This window comes from Melospiza melodia, chromosome 26 (assembly GCF_035770615.1).
Source record: "Melospiza melodia melodia isolate bMelMel2 chromosome 26, bMelMel2.pri, whole genome shotgun sequence".
Lineage (NCBI taxonomy): Eukaryota > Metazoa > Chordata > Aves > Passeriformes > Passerellidae > Melospiza > Melospiza melodia.
The window spans coordinates 577,623-600,864 of NC_086219.1; the positions used below are offsets into that span (position 1 = coordinate 577,623).

The 23,242-nt window shown below is 54.5% G+C and overlaps 2 protein-coding genes across 5 annotated transcripts in view; one reads left to right on the forward strand and one right to left on the reverse strand.

The window, feature by feature from the left end:
* Positions 1-444: 444 nt before the first annotated feature.
* On the forward strand, positions 445-22,187 carry NOC2L (NOC2 like nucleolar associated transcriptional repressor). 2 transcript variants are annotated; one of them, XM_063176689.1, is made up of 19 exons: positions 445-486; positions 618-797; positions 1,197-1,368; positions 1,765-1,881; positions 2,912-3,029; positions 3,365-3,455; positions 3,697-3,775; positions 5,507-5,617; positions 6,523-6,636; positions 7,940-8,128; positions 9,780-9,919; positions 11,591-11,702; positions 13,307-13,420; positions 13,577-13,678; positions 16,120-16,263; positions 16,538-16,651; positions 19,188-19,323; positions 20,040-20,174; positions 20,652-22,187. In XM_063176689.1, exons 1-19 carry the CDS (start codon positions 467-469, stop codon positions 20,804-20,806), a joined length of 2,343 nt encoding a protein of 780 aa, XP_063032759.1. In that variant the 5' UTR covers positions 445-466; the 3' UTR covers positions 20,807-22,187. The 2 variants fall into 2 exon arrangements, with proteins under 2 accessions (XP_063032759.1, XP_063032760.1); XM_063176690.1 differs by having other exon boundaries at positions 1,200-1,368.
* SAMD11 (sterile alpha motif domain containing 11) overlaps positions 21,537-23,242 on the reverse strand; it is a 66,790-nt gene continuing 65,084 nt past the window's right edge. For all 3 annotated transcript variants that reach the window (XM_063176687.1, XM_063176686.1, XM_063176688.1), the window contains exon 14: positions 21,537-22,953. In XM_063176687.1, the coding sequence (XP_063032757.1) occupies positions 22,720-22,953 (234 nt within the window). In that variant the 3' untranslated portion in view covers positions 21,537-22,719. The remainder of the gene's footprint in view (positions 22,954-23,242) is intronic.

The window sequence follows — 23,242 nt, forward strand, 5'->3', positions numbered from 1 at the left end:
TCCAGTGGACACACTGCACCCCAATATCCTTCCAGTGGACACACTGCGCCCTGATACCCTCCCAGTGGACACGCTCCAGCCCTTCAATGCCCTTCCAGTGGACACACAGCATCCCAACCCCCTTCCAGTGGACACACAGCAGCACCCCCAGTGTTCTCCCCGAACTGAGGGGCCCAGAACTGGTCAGGGCACTCGGGGCACGGGCTCTGCACTGCAGAGAAGGGAGACAATCCCATCCTTTCCCTCCCGTCCCTCGCTGGCCCCCATCCTGCCCGGGAATGCCCGGGACAGAGGGATCGGCGGGAGGGGCGGGGCCAACACAGAGGGGCGGAGCCAGTGTTGTTATGGGGCGTGACTAAACAGGAAAATGAGCTAAATTTACATATTTGTGGGCGCGGTCTGATCGCCCCGCCGCGCCCGCGCTGTACGCCGGGACCGGAAGTGGCGGCCGCGTGGCGGAGGCAGCATGGCGGCCCCCGGGAGGAGGTGAGCGCGGCACCGGAGGGGAGCCGGGAGCGGGCCCGGACACGCCGGGATGGGCCTTCCCCTCACACACGTTCCTGTCTCTCCCCTCACACACGCTCCTTTCCCCCCTCACACTCTTTTGTCCCCCGCAGAAAACTGGAGGAGCTGAGCCTGGACGAGTTCCTCGCTGCCGGCTCGGACTCGGAGCATGACGGCGGCTGGGAGGATGAGGAGGATGAGGAGGAGGAAGGCGGCCGGGCCCTTAATGGCACTGCGAGGCAGAGACGGCCGAGCGGGAAGGCGGCCCAGGGGCTGCAGGCGCGGCCGGGCAGGTGAGAGGCGCTCAGCCGGCACAAAAGGAGATTTTTCTGCTTTCCACAAGCCCCTGACAGGAGGGGACAGCCCCAGGCGGGGCTCTGCTCCCAGGGAACACCCTCAGTGTCACCAGGGCAGGCTCAGGGGGGTCATCAGGAGGAATTTCTCCATGGAAAGGGTGGTCAGGCTTTGGCAGGGGCTGCCCAGGGAAATGGTGTGGTCCCCATCTCTGCAGCTACTCTGAGGAACTGAGGAACAGATTTGTGATGGTTTTTCCATGTGTTTCCATCTATCCCACTGCAGTCTGGTATCTTGCTGTCAAGATTTCTTAATCCTTAACGAAATGTTCTTGTCCCAGCCTCAGCAGAGCTCCGAGCAGTTAATGAACAGTTAATGAACCATTTATTCTGTCCCAGCAGGAAGAAGGGAAAGGCGTCAGAGCACAAGGATCAGCTCTCCAGGCTGAAGGACAGAGACCCCGAGTTTTACAAGTTCCTGCAGGAGAACGACCGCAAGCTGCTGGACTTTGACGCCTCGGACAGCTCAGAGGAGGAGGAGGCTCTGCACAGACCCCCTGACACCCTGGAGGTACCTGCTGGCATCACACACCTCAGTGCCATGGGCAGTGTTTGTGTTCCAGTGCCAGCCCGGAGTGATTTGGGCTGGAAAGGGACTTGGAACCCATCCAGCTCCAAGCCCAGGCTGCTCCAAGCCCTGCCCAGCCTGGCCTGGGGCACCTCCAGGGGTGGAGCAGCCCCAGGTTCCCTGTGCCAGCCTCACAGGGAGGATTCATTCCCCATACCCTGGGCTGTCACCCCATCAGGTGTTCGTTCCATCTGAAGCATCCCTGCTTGGCACAGCGTGCTGGGGGCAGCGCTCCCCACCAGCCCTGCCTGCCTCCCTCCTCAGCAGTGCTCAGGGAGAGCTGGGGCCAGCCAGGGCTTGGAGAAACCTCTCCTCAGTCCCTCCTGCTGCTCTCTCTAGGAAGCCAGTGACGAGGATGAGGATGAAGACGAAGAGCAAGAAAAAGTCAAAAGGAAGAAAGTTTCCCTCATCCATGTGAGCTTGAAGATGGTGGAGGAGTGGAAGAAAGCTGCCCAGGTGAGCAGGGAGTGGGAGCACACAGCACTGGGGGGTTCTCCTCTCTGCCTCTAAAAGGGCCAGCTTGGGGTTTGTTCATCTGCCACAAAGTTTATTTATTTATTTGTTCATGTGGCAGAAAATTTATTTATTTATTTGTTCATCTTGCACGAAATTTATTTATTTATTTGTTCATCCAGTGCAAAAATTATTTATTTTTATCTTTATTATTTATTTATTTATTGGTTAATCTGGCACAAAGTTATTTATTTATTTGTTCATCCGGCACAAAAATTATTTATTTATTTATTGGTCCATCTGGCACAAAATTAATTAATTTATGTATTTATTTATTTATTTATTGGTTCATCTGGCACAAAATTATTTATTTATTTGTTCATCTGACACGAAAATTATTTATTTGTTTGTTTATTTATTGTTTCATCTGGCACAAAAATTATTTATTTATTGGTTCATCTTTCACAAAATTTGTCTGTTTGTTTATCTTGCATAAAATTTATTTATTTATTTATTTATTTATTTATTTATTTATTTATTTATTTATTTATGTATGTATTTATTTATTTATTTATCTGTTTGTTTGTTCATCTGGCACAACATTTCTGTCCCCAGCCCCCAGAGCTCTTGTGCCTTCAGCTTGACTTTGGGCTGTACAATTCAAGTGCTGCCATCCCATATGAGGGGGAAGCTGCAGAAGTGTGGCTCAGAAGAGGCCAGAATGATCAAATTTGGGGTTTTTACCCTCTGGCAGCTCCAGGAGCTTTCTTAGTGCCATATTTAGCAGGATGGAATAGCTGAGGGGAATGAAGCTCAAATTTGAAGGTGCTTGCTGTTGATTAATTCCTTCAGCAGCCTCAGCAATTCAAAGCCAATTTCAGGGAGGGCACTGAGTTTGTTAACCCTGCCCTGATGCCTGAGGATGGAGCTCTGTTTGCCATCAAATTCCCAGTGAATTCCAGTCCCCTGTCCCAGTCAGGAGCTCCAGGAGATCCCTTGCTTCCCTTAACACCCCCTTTTCTTCTCTCCCCAGAGGAATCTCACCCCAAAGCTCTTCCATGAGATCACCCAGGCCTACAAGGCAGCTGTGGCCACCACCAAAGGGGACAGTGGTGGTGACCCCAGCAAGTTCCAGGTGACTGACACTGCAGGTGAGGGAAGGGGAATCATCTGGGGGAGTTGGGATGAGCCCTGGCAGGAGTTATTCACCCTTTCAGTGCATCCAGGAGCTTGTCCTGCTCTGCTGCTCTGGGAGCTTTTCCTTCAAGGGTGGCTTTGGTGCTGTTTCCTCGGGGAGGTGGCCCCTGTGTCTGCTGATCTTTGATAAAAAATGGAATATGAGGCAGACTGGGGGTTCTAGAAGGAAATGCAGGAGTTCTGCCGTGGAAATCACTGGTTTCAGTTCCCCAGGGTCCCCTTTTCCCATGAGGAAAGCCAGAATTCATGGAAAATCACTTACAGTGCTTTCCTGCCTTGTTTCACCCAGTGTTCAACGCCCTGGTGTCCTTCTGTATCCGGGACCTGTTCCACCTCCTGCACAAGCTGCTGCTCCCCAAAGCCCCCAAGAACAAGCTCAAGTGAGTCTGGGGGGTTTGGGATGTTCAGGAAAGCTGGGGGGGTTTCCAGAGCTGCCTTTGGACCTGGGGAAGGGATGCCAGCTCATCCAAGCACTGAGTGCCTGCTGCTGCTCACAGGGCTCTCCTTTGCTTCCCCCAAGGAAGAAGGAAGAAGGAATTGATCTCACTGCTCATTTTGCTGCTGAAATCTGATTTATTTGGGTTTTTTTTAAAGCTAAACCCAGCTCTTGCTCCTTTCCAGAATGGTTCTCCCTTCCACCAGCCCCCTGTGGGGAAAGCTACGACTGGACATCAAAGTTTATCTTGGCTGTACCATACAGGTAAGAAACATGATCATTTTCTGGTTGTGGGTCAGTCTGTGCCTTGCTGGGCTGTTTTGGGGTGAGGCAGGTGGGGTTTGCCCCCATGAGATTTGTGTTCATTGTTTCCCTGGGTTGTTTTGGAATTACTTGGTCCAATTAACAACGTGGAGCTTCAGAGGATGCTTGGGTCAGAGTAGGTAAGGCAGTAAAGAAGGGTTGAATTAACATTCTGGCAGCTCTCTCTGTTTAATTTGTCTGGCAGATTAATATTTAATAGGCTTTAAAGGAGTTTGCAGTGTGTGTTCTGCATTCTGCATCATTAATTCAGTTTTTGGTGCTGTGATCTCTGCACTTGAGGCAAACTCTGAGATGTTCTCTTGGTGATCTCACATGAGGCATCTCTGACTATGACAAAGTTCCATCCCACCCATGCGAAATTTCTGGTGTTTCAGAGATGATTTATGGATTATTTCTGGAGGAAACTCCTGCCCCCACTTAATTTTATTTTGAGATTGCTTTGTTAGTATCCCCAAATTGGAATATTAAAAGCAAACCAACACTGATTCTTCAGCACTGAGGGAAGGGATGCCAGGAGTGACAACCAGGAACTGCTGTGCCTCAGCTGGGAGCTGGCACAATGACTTAGCAGAAAGAGCAATTGGATCAGGAGAGCTTTTTGCTTTTTCTTTTTTTTTTTCTCTCAAGCTGTGGTGCCTCTCTCCAGCAGCAGAGCATTGCAGACAGGGAAAAGCTGGGAATGCAGTCCCTGGGAATGCAGTCCCTGGGAGCAATCCCTGCCCCTGGGCTGTCTCCTGAGAGCCCTCAGCCCCAGCCTTCACCACTGTGGGTTTTCTGGCACCATTTCTGAACAAAATCTTCTCCTTTTGGTGTCCTTGGCCAAGTCTGCTCAGTCCAGAATCCTTGCAGAGCGAGGAGGAGGGTGAGGAGGCAAATTAACTGTGGACAAAATGCCTGTGCTGCTTCCAGCAGCTGGGGCTGCATCAGGCAGAGCCTCTCAGAGTCACCTGGAGCTCACCTTGACTGGAATCTGGGTTTGCTGCAGTGAGCTGAGCTGGACAAGCTGCACACACACAGGTTTGGTTCCTCACATTTTGTCAGAGCCTTTCCTTGAGGGAGAGGTGACCCAAATACCCAGAGAATTCCACCTTCCCACCCAGAAATCCTGGAGAAATCCAGCGTGCTGCCAGGCAGCTCAGGTCATGTTTCCTTGTGCAGACTGAGGGGGAGTTGGGCCATTCTGGTGTCCTGCACTGCAGATAATAAAGTGGAGCCCCCAGTCCCAGGCTGAGGGACCTGCAGGGCAGCTCTCACCCTCTGCCCTGGCCATTCTGGTGTCCTGCACTGCAGATAATAAAGTGGAGCCCCCAGTCCCAGGCTGAGGGACCTGCAGGGCAGCTCTTTCCCCTCTGCCCTGGCCATTCTGGTGTCCTGCACTGCAGATAATAAAGTGGAGCCCCCATCCCCAGGCTGAGGGACCTGCAGGGCAGCTCTTTCCCCTCTGCCCTGGCCATTCTGGTGTCCTGCACTGCAGATAATAAAGTGGAGCCCCCAGTCCCAGGCTGAGGGACCTGCAGGGCAGCTCTCACCCTCTGCTCCTGCCCTGATCCAACTGTTGGGTTTGTGTGAGCTCCTTCCTGGCCGAGCAGTGCTGGGAACCGGTGAAATTCGGCTGGCACAGGAGGGTGACAGCCCTGCCTGCCAACTGGGGTGTTTCTCTCTCCTCCACAGCTGCTGTCCTGCCTGACAGAGGCCTCAGTGGGTGCAGCAGTCCTGCAGCACGTCAACTCCACAGTCCCATACTACCTGTCCTTCCCCAAGCAGTGCCGGGCCCTGCTCAAGGTAAGGGCACAGCTGGGATGTGCCATTGGCCTCTGAGGTGCTTTTCCCTCCTTCAGCTGAGCATTTGTGGTGTTTGGGCTGCACCCCCTGGCAGGCAGTCCCCTGTAGAGTCCCCTGCTTTGCTGCTGTTCCTGCAGAGCATTCCTGCCTCTCTGCAGGTGCCACGGGGTGATGCCAGGCTGAGGTGGCTGTGGGGGTGGCTCTGTTTGGTGCTGCTGCTCCCCAGGGAGGTGTTTTGGGAAGCTGCTTCCTCCTCCCAGATGGAGGGATTGCTGCCAGGCCCTGGGAATGCCTGTGCTGGGGGTGGAATATTTCTGTGGCAGCTCAGTCTCAGCTGCTGAGCGTGAGCAGCAGCACAGGAGGTGTGGGGGACACGGGGGCAGCAGGGTGGCATTGACTGCAAACTGCAGCTCTGCAAGCAGCCGGGGAGCCTTTGGTGCTGGAGATGGCTGGAGTCAGGCAGGGCTGGAGGCTGGCACGCCTCCCAGCTGCTGCAGGCGTTTCTGAGAGGGCTCTTGCAGCCCTGCACTGAGCCCCCTCTGTGCTGGACTCTTCACTGCTGCAGCTGAGCTGGCTGGGTGTGGGGGCACCGGGTGCTCCTGGGGGAGATGGAGTCACTCAGGAGAGTTCAAATGCGTGTTTAACCACACAAATGAAAGCTGAGTATTGTTTAGAGGTGCTGGTTTTGGACAGGTTCCTTTATTGACCATGGGAACATCAGCCTGGGCTGTGTGTGTGGTGTCCCAGCCAGAGTGTGAGGACAGGAGGGCTGCCAGTGACTGACTGAGAGCACATTGTGTCACCTCTGTGTCACCTCTGCTGGGAAGGACAGAGGTTCAGGCCTGTGTGTGGCCAGCCAGGAGCTCTGTGTGCCTTCACTCACCTGTCTGTGTGCTTTGTCCCAGCAAACCATCACTCTGTGGAGCACAGGGGAGGAGACAGTCAGGGTCCTGGCCTTCCTGGTGCTGAACAAGATCTGCAGGCACAAGAAGGAGGTTTACCTCAGCCCCCTGCTCAAGGTAAGCCTGGCTTTGCTGAGCTCTGCACCTTTTCTTCCTCAGGTTGTGTGCAAATACCTCAGAGCCTTGAGCTGCAGCTGAGCAGGTGCAGGAGGTGATGCAGGCAGCCCGCAGAGACCCAAAGAGGGCAGAAATTCTGTGAGCTCAGGGGGATTCCTGCTTCCCACTGCTGGCTCCTCCAGAGACCCAAAGAGGGCAGAAATTCTGTGAGCTCAGGGGGATTCCTGCTTCCCACTGCTGGCAGCCTCCAGAGAACCAAAGAGGGCAGAAATTCTGTCAGGTCAGGGTGGTTCCTGCTTCCCAGTGCTGCCCTTGCTGCTGGGGGCACAGAGACTGAGCAGGGGGGTCTCTGGTGTTGATGAATCTGCATCCCCAGGTTCCTGGGTGCTGCCATCCTCCTGAGCTGCTCTGGCCTCCCAGCTGGGTGCCCAGGTGTATTTTCCTGCCTGCCACAGTGGCACTGAGCAGGAGAGCTGTGCCCAGCCATCCCCAGGTGTGCAGCCCCTCCTGCAGCCTTGTCCCCTTGCTGCCAAGCAGTGCTGGGCACATGGCCAAGCCAAGCTCCTGTCTCCCCTGCAGAAGGGACAGGCTGGGTTACTCCTTTCTGTGATCAGAGCAGCACTTCAGCCCTGGTTTGGTGTTAAATATAAGCAAAACCTTACAGAAGAAAGGCCTTGTAAAACCTAGTTTAGGCCTTACTAAGAGAGTATGAGTATTCTGATGGGAACTTGCCTAGCTAAGCTAGCCTGACGAGTTCCCATAAGAATAAAATCCTATAACAGTGAAAATGTGCTTATTCTCCAAGGCTGTAACTGTTAACAGCATCTGTAAAAACTGTCCTGAATCATTGAAAGAAAAATGCAAACAATATCTAGAAAGAGACACAAGCGTGCAACCACCTAGTGAAGTGAGCAATCAGACAAGGTAACAGCTGGTTACCAACCAATTAGAATTAGGAACAATAGTTATAGAAAACTGTGTAAATTCAGGCTATGCTTTATATTTTTTATTTATATTAAATATTATTTATACATATTATTTATTTTAAGTGCTTTGTATTTATTATTTCTATTAAATAATAATATATGTATTATTTCTATTAATACATTAAATATTTATAATTAATTTTCTTCTTAATTTATAATTAGTTCACTTCTTTCACTGCTTGAAGAAGAGTGTGCCTCATCAGTCTCTAACCTGAGCTTATGGTGACAGTTTGGTCACACTGGGAGGGGCAGAGGAGTCCCAGAATGCTTTTTACTCCTGTTTTACACGCTGCTTTCTCATCCTCTTCCCCTGGCAGCAAATGTACATTGCCTTTGTGAAGAACTCCAGGTTCACCTCTCCCAACGTGCTGCCCATGATCAACTTCATGCAGAGGACACTGACGGAGATGCTGGCCCTGGACAGCGCCACGTCCTACCAGCACAGCTTCATCTACATCCGCCAGCTGGCCATCCACCTGCGCAGCGCCATGACCCTCAGGAAGAAGGTGGGCACCCTCCTCATCCTCATCCTCATCCTCCTGGGGCTCCCTGCAGCAGGGCTGGGCACAGTTACCGGTGTAAAGAGGGGATTTGCTGCTGGGCACCCTCCTCATCCTCATCCTCCTGGGGCTCCCTGCAGCGGGGCTGGGCACAGGTACAGGCGTAAAGAGGGGATTTATGACATGGCATACACCACGGGCAGGACAGGAGCCTGAGGGAGGCTCTGTCAGTGCTGAGGAAGAAATGGCACATTGTAAGCAGAATATATCACAGTGTGCAGCAGCCTCTGGTGTGAAACAAGCAGGTAAAGCACATGTGGGTAGGGTTATGGAAACCACAAAGCGCAGAGCTCCAGGCACACTGCAGCTGCAGAAGGCGTCCCAAGGGGAACACAAAACTGCCACAACATGGCTGTCTCTGTGGCTTTTTCCTTGCAACTAGCCCTAGGCTGGTTTTACAGCTCTTCCTAGGCCACCCTGGGGTGTTGCAGCTCCCCAGCAAATTCTGGGGCGTTCAATGGACTTAACAAAGCAGCTCAGAGCATTGGGAGCAGCCCTGGTTTCAGGCACCTCCAGTGTGACCTGGGAAATCTGAGTCAGATTGCTAATCCTGGATTTTGTCCTGTTTAGCAAAACAGACCCCACAGATTAATTGCTGAGCTGCCCCCAAACAGGGCAGGGTTGGTGCCCAGCTAAATCTCCTGGCCTGTCAGACATAGGGATAAATAAGCAGAGATAAATGAAGTCTGGGCTGCAGATCCCCTAATTGGATTGCACTGGCTCCTTACACCCTCAGTTGTGGCCCAGACAAGAAGTAAATCCATTTGATTTCACAGCTGGGGGGGCTCGTGGCCCTTCAGATGGGCATGGCACCACCAAAGTGTCCAAATGCAAGCACTAAGCCTGTCTGAATGGGCAGGGATGGTGCTGGAAGGTGATTACCAGAGCAGATTGCTCGTCTGCTCTGTGCAGGAGGAGCTGAGAAAATCTTATGGTGCATCCCAGTGACCTGGGCTGAGCTGGCACAGCCCTGCCACGTCCAGCTGTGCCTTGGCTCAGGGCCCTGCTGCAAGGCTTGACCCAGTGGCTGCAGTTAAGCATTCTGTGCCTGTCTCAGGACTGTGCATCATCCTGCTGCTCCATGCAGGAGAGATCAGCTGGGCCTTGGAAATCTGGGAAAAACCACAAATGGGGGCTGAGGCACCTTGTGAGTGCAGTCTGCTGGTTTGGGCAATACCTGCAGAGCTGCGGGACTGAGGGAAGGGTTTCCTTCAGGGAATCCTGCTCCAGCTGGGCTTTTATATTTTATTATTATTCAGGATTCCCCAGAAGTGCTGGGCTGATATTTGCTGCATTGCTCAGCTCAGGATTCCCCAAAAGTGCTGTTTGATCCCTTCTCCAGTGCTCAGCTCAGGTTCCCTGTCCCTGGCCAATCCCAGTCCCTGCTGTGAGGTTGGGAACTTTTCCTTCTCAAAGCAGCCCCACTTAGCACAGCAGCCTGGTTTTATTCACTTCATTTCCTTCAGGCACTGGTACCAGTGAATTTGCTGCCCTGGGGATGGCAGCTCCAGCGTTGTTATTCCTCCCTGGGCAGGGAGCAGAGTGAGCACCTCTCAAATGCCACATTTTCACTTTTCTGCCTTTATTTTTCCTGCAGGAGAACTTCCAGTCAGTGTACAACTGGCAGTACATCCACTGCCTGTACTTCTGGTGTCGAGTTCTCAGCACCATCCACCCCAGTGAGGTCATGGAGCCCCTCATCTACCCCTTGACACAGGTCATCATTGGCTGCATCAAGTGAGTGGGGTTCCTCGTTCTCTTTGCTCGGCTTTGGTGTGTTATTTGGTGTTATGTGGGTTATTCTTTCTTCTTTATACAAGAGAAGTCTCAGCCTGAATAACCTGGGCAGATTATCCTTGTGACTGCAAGGAAAATGATCCAGAAAATCCTCACCCTCAGCTCTGTAAATGCATTCAGAAGCTGCATTTTTGGTGCCTGTTTGTTGGGACTGGAAGAAGTGGGCCACAGTTGTTGTTTTCAGGGTGTCTGCTGAGAATTCCCTCCTCACATCAGCTCAGATGGATGAAATGTTTGTGCTCTGAGGTGCCTGTTAACATTAGCATTGAGGGAATTTGGGGATCTCGGGTGATCTCCCAAATCCTGTTAGCTCTGCTAACCAGATTCTCAGCTCTAAAGCCAGCTCTGGAGGAGCTCCCCACGGTGATGGAGATAAGCAGATTTAAACGATCAGATAAGAGGATGCAAACATCCCCCTGGCACCCCCCTGCTCTGGGATGGATCCAGGCACCTCCCTGCCTGTCCTGCAGGTCACCCAGGGGCTGGGGCTGGGGCAGGGCATGGGGTGAGGCCCAGCAGGGTTTGAGCAGCTTGGCATGAGCTGCAGGAACTGCCTGGTGAGGCTTTGGGGGCTTGGGAACCCCCCAGGTGGGTTTGGGGTCACCTCACTGTGCCCTTCCAGGAGCTGAAGGAGCTGCAAGGGAGATGGAGAGAGGATTTCCAAAGGATGGAGGGACAGGACACAGGGAGTGGCTCCAAACTGAGAGAGGGGGCTTCAGATGAGAGAGCAGGAAAAAATCCCTGCTCCTGAGGGTGGGCAGGCCCTGGAATGGATGTGCCAGAGCAGCTGGGGCTGTCCCACCCCTGGCAGTGCCCAAGGCCAGGCTGGACAGGGCTTGGAGCAGCCTGGGACAGTGCAAGGTGTCCCTGCTATGGCACTGGATCAGCTTTAGGTCCCTTCCAACCCAAACCATTCCCTGATTCTGTGATTCCAGCCTTGGGAAAACAGAGTCAGATCCCACCTGGATCCCCTTGGAGCCAGGCTGGGCTGTGGAGGAGGCAGAGTGGCAGCTCTGGGGGCTGTGGCTCCATGGGACGGGCACTGTGTTTTTATTTAATATTTTTATTATTTTTATTTGAATTTATTTTTATTTAATATATTTATTTTTATTTATTTTTATTTAATAATTTAGGTTTTTTTACTATTTTATTTCTTTTTATTTAATATTGTAAAAATGTATTTTTATTATTTTATTCAATATTTTATTTTTATTTAATGTTTTTATTTTAATTTAATTGTATTTAATTTTTTTATTTTTATTTACTATTTACTGTTTATTCTTTTTATTTAATGGTTTAATATTTTTATTATAGTTTTATTTAATATATTTTTTATTTCTTTTTATTTAATATTATTATTTTTATTTCTTATTTTTATTATTTAAATTTTGTTTAATATATTTGTTTTTATTTGTTTTATTTAATATTTTAAATTTTAATTTTATTTAATATTTTAAATTTTATTTAACATTTTTATTTCTTTTTATTTCATATATTTTTATTTATTTAATATGTTAAAATTTATTCTTATTCAATATTTTAATTTTAATTTATTTTTATTTAAGATTTTTAATTATTATTTCTTTTTATTTCTCTGTTTTTGCTGCCCAGGCTGGTGCCAACGTCTCGGTTCTACCCCCTGCGCATGCACTGCATCCGTGCCCTCACGCTGCTGTCGCAGAGCACCAGGACCTTCATCCCCGTGCTGCCCTTCATCCTGGAGGTGGGTTGGTGCCTGCTGCACGCCCTCAGCAGCAGCTCGGGGCTCCCACTCCCCCAGAGCCCTGGCAGGCAGCGCCACAATTGCTGAGGAAAAAGAAAAGGGAAGCTGGAATTCAGCTTTTACTGTGTGGGAGCTGTGCCTGGGGCAGCTGGGCGCAGCATGGCCCCCCAGGCACAGGGGGAATTCAGAGCTGCAGGAATTCTTCCCCAGCCCCATCCTGCTGCTGTGGTCATCTCTGGTGAGGGCACAGTGGTTCCTGACTGCAGACAGTGGGAAATGGAAGGAAAAAACACTTCAAGAATGAAAAAAGCTTACACATATCTTCCTGAAGGAGGCCTGGGAGCTGAGAAAATGGAATTGCTGCGTCCCAGCTCCCTGCCCGCTCCCCACGTGGCAACTGGGAGTGCCAGAAATCCCCGAATCCCTCTCCTTCCTGCCTGTCCTGCCCTCAGTCTGCCTGTGGTTTCCTGGTGAGGTTCTGTGGCCCTGGTCCCTCATTATCCCCTCCCAGCCTGCCCCCAGGCTTCCTGGACATCAGTGAGGCCGTGCCCAGCCTGGCTGCACCCTCAGCGTGGGAGCCACACTTCCTCCCTGCCCTGAGGCCCTGCCAGCGCCCCTGGCTGCCCTCCCCTGCCTGCCTGGAGGGTGCCAGGGAGCCCCAGAGGCTGAGCTGGGGATCGATAGCTGTGTTTGGGCCACAGAAATAACTGTGCATAACGAGGTTTGTGCCATCGATCCCCCAGGCAGGGCCTCTTTGTTTGCACTCCTGTCCCTCCCTCCCAGAGAACCTGGATTGACAAATAAAATGTCAGGAATCAATAGCAGCCTCCTGCTCCTGTGGCCTGGGGGCACTGCTGTGACCTGAGCAGCCTCTGCCTGCTGTCAGCCTCCCTGTGCTGCATGCCCTCCATGGGGATGGGCTGCGGGTGGATCTGCTGCTGCTGCTCACAGGGAGGGAAATGGTTCCCTGCTCTGGAGGGCAGTCCCACAGTGTTTGGGCACTGGAGAGAGGAGCTGGGGCTGCTGCAGGGCGTGGGTGAGCAGGAGGGGCTCCTCAGCCCTCTCTGGGTGCCAGCAGATGTCATCAGCTGGTGGCTTTTTTATGTTTAAATGACATTGGAGCCTTCCCTGATGGCCACATGGGACCTTGCTTCAGACCAGTGGTTGGATCAGGTGTCCTGGGACAGTGATTTCAGTGACAGTAGTGAATTTGGTGTGAACATCACTTTGTGTTGCTTTGGAACTCTCCTCACCTTCAGGGACAGCTCCAAACCCCACTCCAGCTCTGGGGTGCAGCCTCTGACCGTGACAGAGTGGGGCTGAGGAGCAAACCCCAGCTTCCTGTGCCCTTGCCTGTGTTGGTTTCCTCTTCACACCTTGCACAGCCAGGGCTCCACAGCCTCAGGTGGGGCTTTGTTTGCTCCCTCCCTGTCCCTGCCTGGGATATTTGGGAATGCTGTGGGGCAGTGAGCAGGAATTGGGGCTCCTGGATTGTTTTCTTGGCTCTGCCACCACCTGCCTGCCCTTGGCTGAGTTGTGTGCTGGTTGATTTGTGCTGTGATCACCTTTACACTCTTTTTTTTATTTTTTTTTTTCTCTCCCAGGTTTTCCAGCAAGTCGATTTCAACAAGAAGCCAGGACGGATGAGTTCCAAGCCCATCAACTTTGCTGTGATCCTGAAACTCTCCAATGCCAACCTGCAGGAAAAGGCCTTCAGGGTGAGTGGGACCTGGGCTCCCTGTGACAAGGAATGTGCTCCATGTCCCTGTCCCCAAAGGCTGGACACGCCTTTCCCAGGCTGGGTTTGGGTGCTGTAGGAGTTCTGTGGGGTTCAGGTCGTACCCAGTCCCGTGATTTGTGTTTCTCTTGCTCAGGATGGGCTCATTGACCAGCTCTATGACCTGCTGCTGGAGTACCTGCATGGCCAAGCCCACAGCATTGGCTTCCCAGAGCTGGTTCTGCCCACTGTCATCCAGGTAAGGGGGCAGGCACTCTGGGGGTGCCATGGATGTGCACAGGGTGGGATGAATGATTTAAACTAGCAGTGACCTCAGGATGGCCCTCAGAATGAGAGGAGAGCCATTTACCTGTGCTTAATTTTTATTTTGAGTTTTATTTGTGTTTTGGGGGAGAACAGAGGCATCCCATCCAGTTAGGCTGGAGGCAGGGGAAGGTGCTCTGGAGTTTGCCACCTGTTGGGAGCCAGAGGCTGCAGAACTGCTCTGGGATGGGGCTGGGATGGTGAAGTCAGCTGAGTTCTTGGGCGTTCAGAGCTGCTGCTGTGGGGTCTGGGAGCAGAACCTGCTCTGAGCCCCAGCTTTTCCTTGTGCTCAGCCTCCCCGAGGTGCTCTCCACAAGATGGCAATCTTCCCTGCCAGTCTGGCCTTCCCAATCTTTCCCTTCCCAATCTTTCCCTTCCCAATCTTTCCTTCCCAATCTCTCCTTCCAGTTTTCCCTTCCCAATCTTCCCTTTCCCAGTCTTCCCTCCCTTCTCAGGCTCCCTTACCTGGAGCTGCAGACAGCCCAGCTCAGTGTGCCACTGTTGGGATGTGTTCCCTCATTCCCTCTGCTTTTACCTCAGGACTGGCTGCTGTCACATCCTCTGTGGGGACACGAACCTGTGCTTGTCCTGCTGTGTGCCACCAGCCCCTGCACACCTTGGGGTGTCCCTGGTGCTGGGGGAGCCCTGGCTGTGCCCCACAGGCTGTTTGGGGTGTCCCTGGTGCTGGGGCTGTGCCCCACAGGCTGTTTGGGGAGCAGAACTCTGCATCCTTTCTGAGAGCTGGCATCTGTCAGGGGCTGGCATGTGCCAGGCTCTTGGCTGCGTGCCCCGGGCTGGCACAGGGCTGCCTTGGCTGCTGGGAGCTGGCAGCCCCTGTGTGAGCAGCCAGAGCAGCTCCTGAGCCTGTGGCTGTGCCTGTCCCCCCTGTTGGCAGCCCTGTGCTGCAGCCAGCAGCTCTGGGAGCTGTGCAGGGCATTGCTGCATCCCTGCATTGCTGCATCCCTGCATTGCTGCATCCCTGCCTGGCTGCTCTGCCCACAGCCCCGGGGTGTCTGCCAGGCTGGGGCTGCCCTTGGCTCCCAAAAGCTGCCTGGGGAGAGGATTTTCTGCTGGAGAGCTTCCAGCCCAGCCCTGCTTCCATCCATGTGTGCCCAGCCTGCCTCCCTCCCTGCTGGGCTGCTCCAGCTGGCAGCGGCCGTGTCCCTCCTCCTCCTCCTCCTCTTCCTCCTCTGCTCTGGGGGGAGCTGGGCTGAGCTTCCCAGGCTCTGCTTCCCAAATTCTCTGCTGCAAGGCAGGAGGCCCTGGCAGATGAAAGGAGAGCCAGTGGGGATGGGAGGCACTTCAAAGCTGCTGCTGCTGCTGCTGCTGCTGCTGCTGGCCCAGGGCTGACCCTGGGGTCTCTGCCTGCAGGGGCTGGGGGCAAGAGCCCCTGCCCTGCCCTGCCCTGCCAGCAGCTCTCTGCTGCTGCTGTCCCCAGCCCTGTCCCAGGGCAATGTCCCTGTGCCAGCAGGGAGCTGGGCAGGGTTTGGCTCCCCTGCAGCACTTCCAGTCAGAGCAGCTGGGGTTTTGCTCTGGGGTTTTGCTCTGGGGTGTTTGAGGCTGGCACTGGGACAGAAGCAGCCCCAGCAATGACAGGGCTGGGCTGGGAAGCCTCAGTGCCATGTCCACAGACACACGTGGGTGTGCTGAGTGCTTCACTCTGCTGAGATCCCCTTGCTCCGTTTGGCAGAGCAGGGAAAAGCACACACAGACCCTGCTTTTCCCCTCTCTGTCCTTTGTCCTCTTTTACTGCCCTGGTTGTGTCCCTGCCTCTCCAGCCAGGGCTGAGATCTCGTTGGGTTCCATTAATTTCTGTGGCAGCCAGGGGTGGGACTGTGAGGGGAGCAGGGATGGAGCAGGGGCTGTGCAGGGATGGAGCAGGGCCTGTGCAGGGAGCACACAGCTGCAGAGTGCCCTGGCAGAGCCCAGAGTGCTGCAGGATTTCTGGTGACACTTTGTGGAGCACACAGCTCCAGAGTGCCCTGGCAGAGCCCAGGACTCTGCAGCATTTCTGGTGACACCTTTGCAAGGGAAGAACAATGATAGTGGATGTGGCAGCGATGGAATGGATCTGAGGCTGCAGCTGGGGGCTCAAGTGAGATAAATCCAATGACAAATGCATCTCTCAGTGGAGATAAATATGCAGCACCTATAAAAAATAAGTATTTTAGGAGGGGAGGGTGAGGGCAAGACAGGCTTCAGCAGCAGAGGAATTGTGTTGGTGGTTTCTTTGTGCTTTGGGGGAGGCAGGGAAGGTCTGGCTCTCAATTCCCATTTTTCTGGGCTGTGCTGTGCTGGCAGCTGGGGTGTGCTGGAGGGACAGGGACAAGGCTCCCTGCCATGGCTTCAGTTCTTCCTGTCCCTTTCCTCCTGCAGCTGAAATCCTTCCTGAAGGAGTGCAAGGTGGCCAACTACTGCAGGCCCATGAGGCAGCTGCTGGAGAAGCTGCAGGAGAACTCAGCCCACATCTGCAGCAGGAGGCAGAGAGTGACCTTTGGGGTGGCCAGCACAGCTGCTGTGGTGAGCATGGGGACAGCCTGGGGACAGCATGGGGACAGCCTGGGAACAGCCTGGGGACAAGGGACGGACACTTTTCCACTTCAGTTTTTGGCTCCCTGTGTGTTCCTGCAGTGCCCAGGCCTGGGGGGCAGTTCCCAGTGCCACCACTCCTGACCCAGGAGCTGGGAAAATGGGGTTGGAGAAGGGTCCCCACCGTGTGCCCCTGGCTGCCTGTGCTGGTTGGAAACAGCCTGGAAACCCTTGGAATGTGTGTGTGTGTGTCCTTTGTCCACAGGAGCAGTGGGAGAAGCAGCTGAAGGAGGAGGGCACGCCCCTGAGCAGGTACTACATGCAGTGGAAGAAGCTGAGGGAGAAGGAGATCCAGCTGGAGATCAGTGGCAAGGAAAGGGTGAGCAGCAAACCCTGGGTGTGACCCTGGGGACAGCAGAGCCACAGCCTGGGGACAGCCAGGGAACGGGGTGCTGGGATAGGGACAGCAATGGGGACAGGGGGACAGCCTGGGAATGGGGACAGGGACAGCCCAGAGTGGGGCCAAGCTCCTGCCCCAGACTGGCCCTGCTGCTGTGGTGGGACATTGCCCTGCTGCTGGAGCAGCTCTCTGCAGATTTGGGATTTTTTTCTGTTCAGAAAGGCAGATTTGGGGGTCTTTTTCCTGTTAAGAAAGGCAGATTTAAGGGTTTTTTTCTGTACAAAGAGAGGCAGATTTGGGGTTTGCTCTGTTCAGAAAAAATCAGATTTGGGGTTTGCTTTCAGCAGACAGAGGCACATTTGGGGTTTGCTCTGTTCAGAGAGGATTTGCAATGCAGAGAGACAGATTTGGGGTTTGCTGTGTTCAAAGAGAAGCAGATTTGGGGTTGCTGTGTTCAGAGACAGACAGATTTGGGGTTTGCTGTGCTGCAGGCTGCCCTGCTGGTGAATGGGGCTGTTATGTGCCTCGGTGGGGACTGGTGCCTTAATGATGCAGCTTTGTGAGCCCCAGCAGGAGAGGGAACACCATGAGGCCCATTAGGGCTGGGAAAATCCATGTCCCATTAGCAGCCATTGGGGAAGAAAGGCAATAACAGGAGAAAAAGAAAGCCAGCCTGGCTGGGAGCTGCAGCCTGCCTCAGACAGCAGCTCTGACCCTGCCTGCCCATTCCATTTGCTTTTCCCAATGCTTTTTAATGGGATGGGGACTAATCAGCTTGGTGAGTCCCTGCAGATAGCAGCCCTCTAGCTGGGGATTAAAAGGCTGGCCCCCTAATTAGCTAATTAGTGCTTGTGTGTGATGAGCACAGGGCTGTGGGCTGTGCCAGTGCAGGTCTCAGTCCTCTGGGGCCACTCCAGAGCACGCTGGGTTAATGTTGTGCCCATCCTGAGGGGTCTCAGAATGGGGGAGTGGCACAGCTCAGCCAGCACCAGGTCGTGCTTGGTGTGCTGAGGTTGTGCTGATGTCCCCCAGAGCTGCCTTTGCAAATGGGGATTTTTCCCTGTGGGAATGTGGAACCCCAGCTGGCAAACCCCTGCTGCCAGGACAGGAGCCTGCCTTGTGCCCCAGAAATGGGGGGAATGATGGAAATGATGGGAATTGTGGCAAACGCTTTCAGCCCTTGGTGGGGCTGCAGCATAACCAGCCTGGGGCTGCCCCATCCCTGCACAGTGCAGGGCCAGGCTGGAGGAGGCTCTGGGCAGTGCAAGGGGGCCCTGCCATGGGGCTGGGGGAGATTTGGGGTCCTTTCCTGCCCACACCAGCCTGGGGCCCTCTGAGCAGCCTGGGGTGGATGCCAGCCGTGGGGGCAGGCAGGTGAGAGCAGCACTTTGGCCGTGCCTCTGTCCATTTTGCTGTCCAAATCTCCTCCTTGGCACCTCTGGGCTGGGTGGTTTTCAAAGCCAGCCCTGAGCTGCTCCCAGCACAGACAGGGAGGAGCAGAGGCCTCTCCCCTGTGGCAGGAAGAGCAGGGGGAGGATGGTGATGATGATGATGATGATGATGATGATTTAAAATGAGGCCCCTGCGGTGGTGGAGGGTGATTTATTCCCTTCCCTACCATCCCTGCTGGGCAGTGCTCAGCCCCAGGATCAATATGGCCCAGCTGGGGACCATAACCCTGGGCAGGCTGGGGGAAATGGCTGGAATTGGCTGCAGGAGCAAAGCCACAGCTCCATCTCCTGCCCCTGTGCCTGTGCTCTCCCACTCAGGCTGTTCTGGCTGCTGGGGGTGGCTGTGCTTGGGCTGGAGAGGCTTTGGGCTGCTCTGGGGGTGCCAGGGGCAGCAGATGAGTGCTGAGTGTTTCCAGGCCAGCCCTGGTGAGCGTTTCCAAGCCAGCTGAGCATTTCCAGGCCAGCCCCGGTGTGTGCTGGTGCCCCAGTGCCTCCCAGGAGGGGTGAGCAGCCAGGCAGGCTGAGCTCTCAGAGCACTTGGGGTTTCATTTGCGTTCTGATTGTCTCTGCCCTGCTGGCCTGAGCCCTTGCAGGTAAATCCTGCCCCTAATCCCCCTCCGGAGAGGTGCAAAGAGCACCGAGGTGGTGTCAATGGAGGGCAGTTAATGGCATGATATTGGCTGCCTGCCCCAGGGGCCCCGGGCCCATCCATCTCCTGCAGGGCACGGATGCAGCCCTTGAGCATCCCCAGCACCTGGAACGCTGAAATTGCACCCAAACCCAGGGGGTGGCTCAGGATCTGCTGCTCCTGAGGTGCCCCATGGACGGATATCCTCATCCTCATCCCTGCATGTTCCAAGAGCTAAGGCAGTTTGTGAGGGCAGGATCAATGCAGAGCAGAGCTCTGTGAGCCCCCCTCACCCCGGGCACCCTCACAAGTCTGGCTGGCAGCTCACAGCCCCAGCTGCTCTGGGCAGAGCCAAGTTCTGCCTCTAAACACAGCCTTTGGCACTCAACGGCACCAGTGAGGGCTGCTCCTACGCTGGGGTTTGTTTGCTTTCCAGCTTGAGGACTTGAACTTCCCAGAAATCAAACGCAGGAGGCCGGATGAGAGGAAGGAGGAGGATAAGAAGGAATTCAAGGATCTCTTTGAGCTGGACAGTGACTCTGAGGAGGAGAATGGTGGATTCTCTGTGAAAGGTACAGGGCTGGGGCTGGGCTTGCCTTCTCCTTGTCCACAGTCCCCTTTTCCTTGTCCACAATTCCAGTTTCCTTGTCCACAGCTCCTTTTTCCTTGTCCACAGTCCCCTTTTCCTTGTCCACAGTCCCCCATTTTCCCTTTCCACAATCCCTGAGCAGGTTCTGTGCATGGCAGGGGCTCCCACCAGCACGGGGACCTTTGCTCCTGTCCTTGCTGCAATTCTGATTAATTTCTTTAATTTTGTCATTCATGTTATCCTGCCTGATGCTCCCAAGGAGCCCAGAAATGCCGGAGAGCAGGGGCTGGTGTCACCTGGCTGTGACCACGAGAGGGCCACAGGAAATTGTGCAGCCTGCCTGGAAGCTGAGCACAGAGTTTGGGATGAATCTGGGAGTTCCCTGGGGTTTGGGATGTCCTGGGTGTGTGAGAAGGGCAGGAAGGGAGGGAGGGGAATCTGCAGCCCCGCCTTGGTGCTGTGGATCCAGGGGAGGCTCCTGCTCTCCTGTTGCCAGCAGGATTTCTGGCAGAAAGGGAAAGCTGGGAATTGGGAATGGCTCAGGAGGAGGTGCTGGGCCCCTGCAGCACAGGGAAGTGCCTTTGGGGGGATGTCAGTGAGAAATGAGGAGAAATCTGCCCTTGGGTGAGTCCGGCCCTCCTGAGCTCCCTCCCTCACCTGTGCTGCTGCTCGTGTTCACTCACACCCTGAACCCCTCAGGGAAGGGCACGGCCTCAGATGACAGCTCAGAAGCCAGCAGCAAGGAGTTTGGGGAGGAGGATGATGATGAAGAAGGAAATTACGAGGTGGAGGAGGACGAGGAGGAAGAGCTGGAAGAGGACAGCGAGGCAGAGGGTGAGTGGGGAGTTGCTGACAGCACCAGGGCTTTCTGTCCTGCCAGGGTGCCAGGAGGGGCTGCACAGGGGTTAAAGTGCACACAGACCCTGCAGGTGCCACCCCAGGGTGCCCTCACCCTTCACCTGGGGCACAGGGGCACGGGGTAACCCTTTCCTTGCTGGAGAGCTCCCAGATTTCCCTTGGTGTTCCAGCCCCAGTGGGGCACTCTGGCCTCCTGTTCCTGGGGAACTCTGGGCTCCTGTTCCTGCCCCAGGGGGGAACTCTGGGCTCCTGTTCCTGCCCCTGTGGGGCACTTTGGGCTCCTGTTCCTGCCCCTGTGGGGCGCTTTGGGCTCCTGTGCCCCCCAGGCACGGCTGCTGTGCCCAGCCCTGCAGGGCTCTCCAGGATGAGTTAATGAGTGCCTGGCGTTAATTAGTGACCCCTGGCAGGCAGGCAGGCAGGCAGGATCCCTGACGCGGTGTCTCTCCCCAGCAGAGGAGGGCAGGGAAGGAGCCCAGCGTGCCCAGGGTGCCCAGGGTGCCCAGCAGAGGCGGAGCTGCCCCCGGGGCCTGTCCCGCGCGGACCTGCAGCAGCTGGCACAGGGAGGGGAGGACCTGGTGCAGGACCTGGAGTTTTCTGATGAGGACTGAGCAGCCCAGCCCTGTCCAGCCCGAGCCCTGCAGCACCTGGAGCTCAGCTGGGACCAGCCCCACATCCACAGCCTGGACTCTGCAGCTCAACTTGGACTTCTCCGGCTCTTTCTACCAGTTCTGCTTTTGGTACCAATAAACCCGAGGCCGAGCCAAACTGCTCAGCAGAGGGAATAAAACCCCATTAAAATCTGCTTTCAATAGCACAGGGTTCACTTGCAGCTCCTGCTGAGTGAGCTGAGCAAGGGCAGGGTGAGGGCTTGTCCAAGGTTCCCCCTCTCTGCCCCAGCAGCCACCCCAGATTCAGCTCTGGGGCCATCCCCAAACCCTCCTGGTGCCCAGAGTGCCTCAAGGACTGCAGAGACTCCACCAGAGCTTTGCAGCTTCCCTGGAAGCCCTGATCAGTTCAAGCTGCCCCAGGTGTGCTGCAGAAGGAAACTTTCAATTAAAGTTTCTTGGGTTAGGGACGTGCAGGCATGAAGGAATAAAGAAAGGCAAAACCGATAATTTAGGAAACTGCCCAGGTGAGAACTGCACCACTTTAACTGTAAAAAAAAATCACTTTGTAGAGGATTTTAACTTACCTGTCATTCCCAAAGAGAAAGGAATTCCCTTTTTCTCCTGGCTCTAACTTGGCTGCCTTGTGCCAGCTGGGAGCCAAGCCTGGATGGGATTCCAGGCAGGAATGTGGAAAGGAAGGACAGAGACTGCTTGGGTAAAGCCAGGTACCATCTGTAAATTAAGTGTTTTTCTTTTTTATTTAAATTGATTGCTGGAAAGCATTTTTATCGTGATGTGATGGATAATGAATTTTTTTTTTCCTTTTTTTACAATATAAAGAAGCTAAAGTACCACCAAAGCTATTCTGTAAGAAAAACGGCAGCACGTGCAACGTTTAAACAAAAAACAAACCCAAAAATAAAAAGGGGATGGGGGGGGGAGGAGAGGGAGGGAGAGAAAAGTACCACATGTGATTGTTGCTCACAACTGTACAAGTCACAGGAGGTCACCCCCAGCAGTTCCCAGCTCATTCACAGTAGTAAAAACTCTGCCCATTGCTTCAGCCTGGCCCCCTCCCTGCAGCCAGGGCTGGGGGGGCAGGGTCTGTCTGGTGGGCCACAGCAGCCAGATGTGCACTGAGCCGCCTCTGGAACCAGCAGCCAGGTGTGCACTGAGCCACCTCTGGAGCAAGGCTGCGCACACAGGAGCCTCCTCCCCGAGAGCAGCTGCTGCTCCTGGGCCCGACCATCCCAGGGAAATCCATCCAGCCCTGCAGGGCTGGGGCACGGGCACCGTCCCCTCTCTGGGCACTGCCAGGCCCCCGTGCCAGGGCAGGGTGGCTCTGTACCATCCGCACGAAGTAAACATGGACGGGAACTTGCCTTCTGTCCTTTTGTTTTTTTTGTCTCTCTTTTTTTTTTGTCTTTTTATCCTTTTTGTCTGTCTTTGGTATTGTTTTCAAAGTTGCTAGAGATGCATAGAACACCTGAATGAGGACGTGAGCCCGGTTGCAGGGAGGAGGAGAGCTTGGCTGGGGTGCCCGTGGCTGGGATTGTTTGCTCGAGGTACTGGGGCAGCAGCAGAGCCCCTTCCCCTCCCCGTGGAGGCAGAGAGCAGCCTGTCCGTGCCTCCCTGCAGGGCTCTGCAGCTCCACTGAGCAGCGTGGAAGGGACGGCAACGCTGCCTCCATCCTCCAGCATCCTTCTCTTCACTTGGCGTCGTCCCACGACAACATCTTTGGATCATTTTCCTTCCTTCCCTTTCAATCTTTTTTTTCTTTTTTTTTTTTGACAGTTCAGAAATCTCCGTGGTTCTTCTTTTATTTTCCCCAAACAAATAAAAAAAAGCAAACGCATCCAAAATAAAAAAACCACCCGAAACAGACCGTTCCCGCGGCGGGGGCGCTGGCCCCGTTAGGACGGGGGCTTGGTGGTGTCGCCGAGCAGGGCGGCGTTGCCGTTCTCCTGCTTCGGGGAGCCCCGGCTGGGCGCGGCGCCGCCGAAGGGCGAGGCCACGCTGCCGGTGGAGGCCGGGCGGAGCTCGCCCGGGGCCGCCTCCCGCTCCGGGGGCCGCAGCCCCGGCGGCTGCAGCGGCAGCGCCAGCGGGAACCCGGCCATGCACAGCACCCGGCCCAGCCGCTTGGCCACCTGCGGGAACGGGAAACACAGGGTGAGGGTGGGAGAGAGGGGCAGCACCCAGCGGCGTGCAGGACGCCGGGGCTGCTGCTGAGAGAAGCGTTCAAACAGCCCCGGGCGTGTCCGAAGGCAGCCTGGACACCCTGGAGCACCCGGGGACAGTGCGAAGCGTCCCCCCATGGCAGGGCTGGCACGGATGGGATTGATCTCTATGGAGCAACCCCATCCCAGTGCCCCTGAAAACCAGAGCAGGGCCGGTTCCTCCTCTCCTCTCCTCTCCTCAAGGATTCTGTCCTGCAGC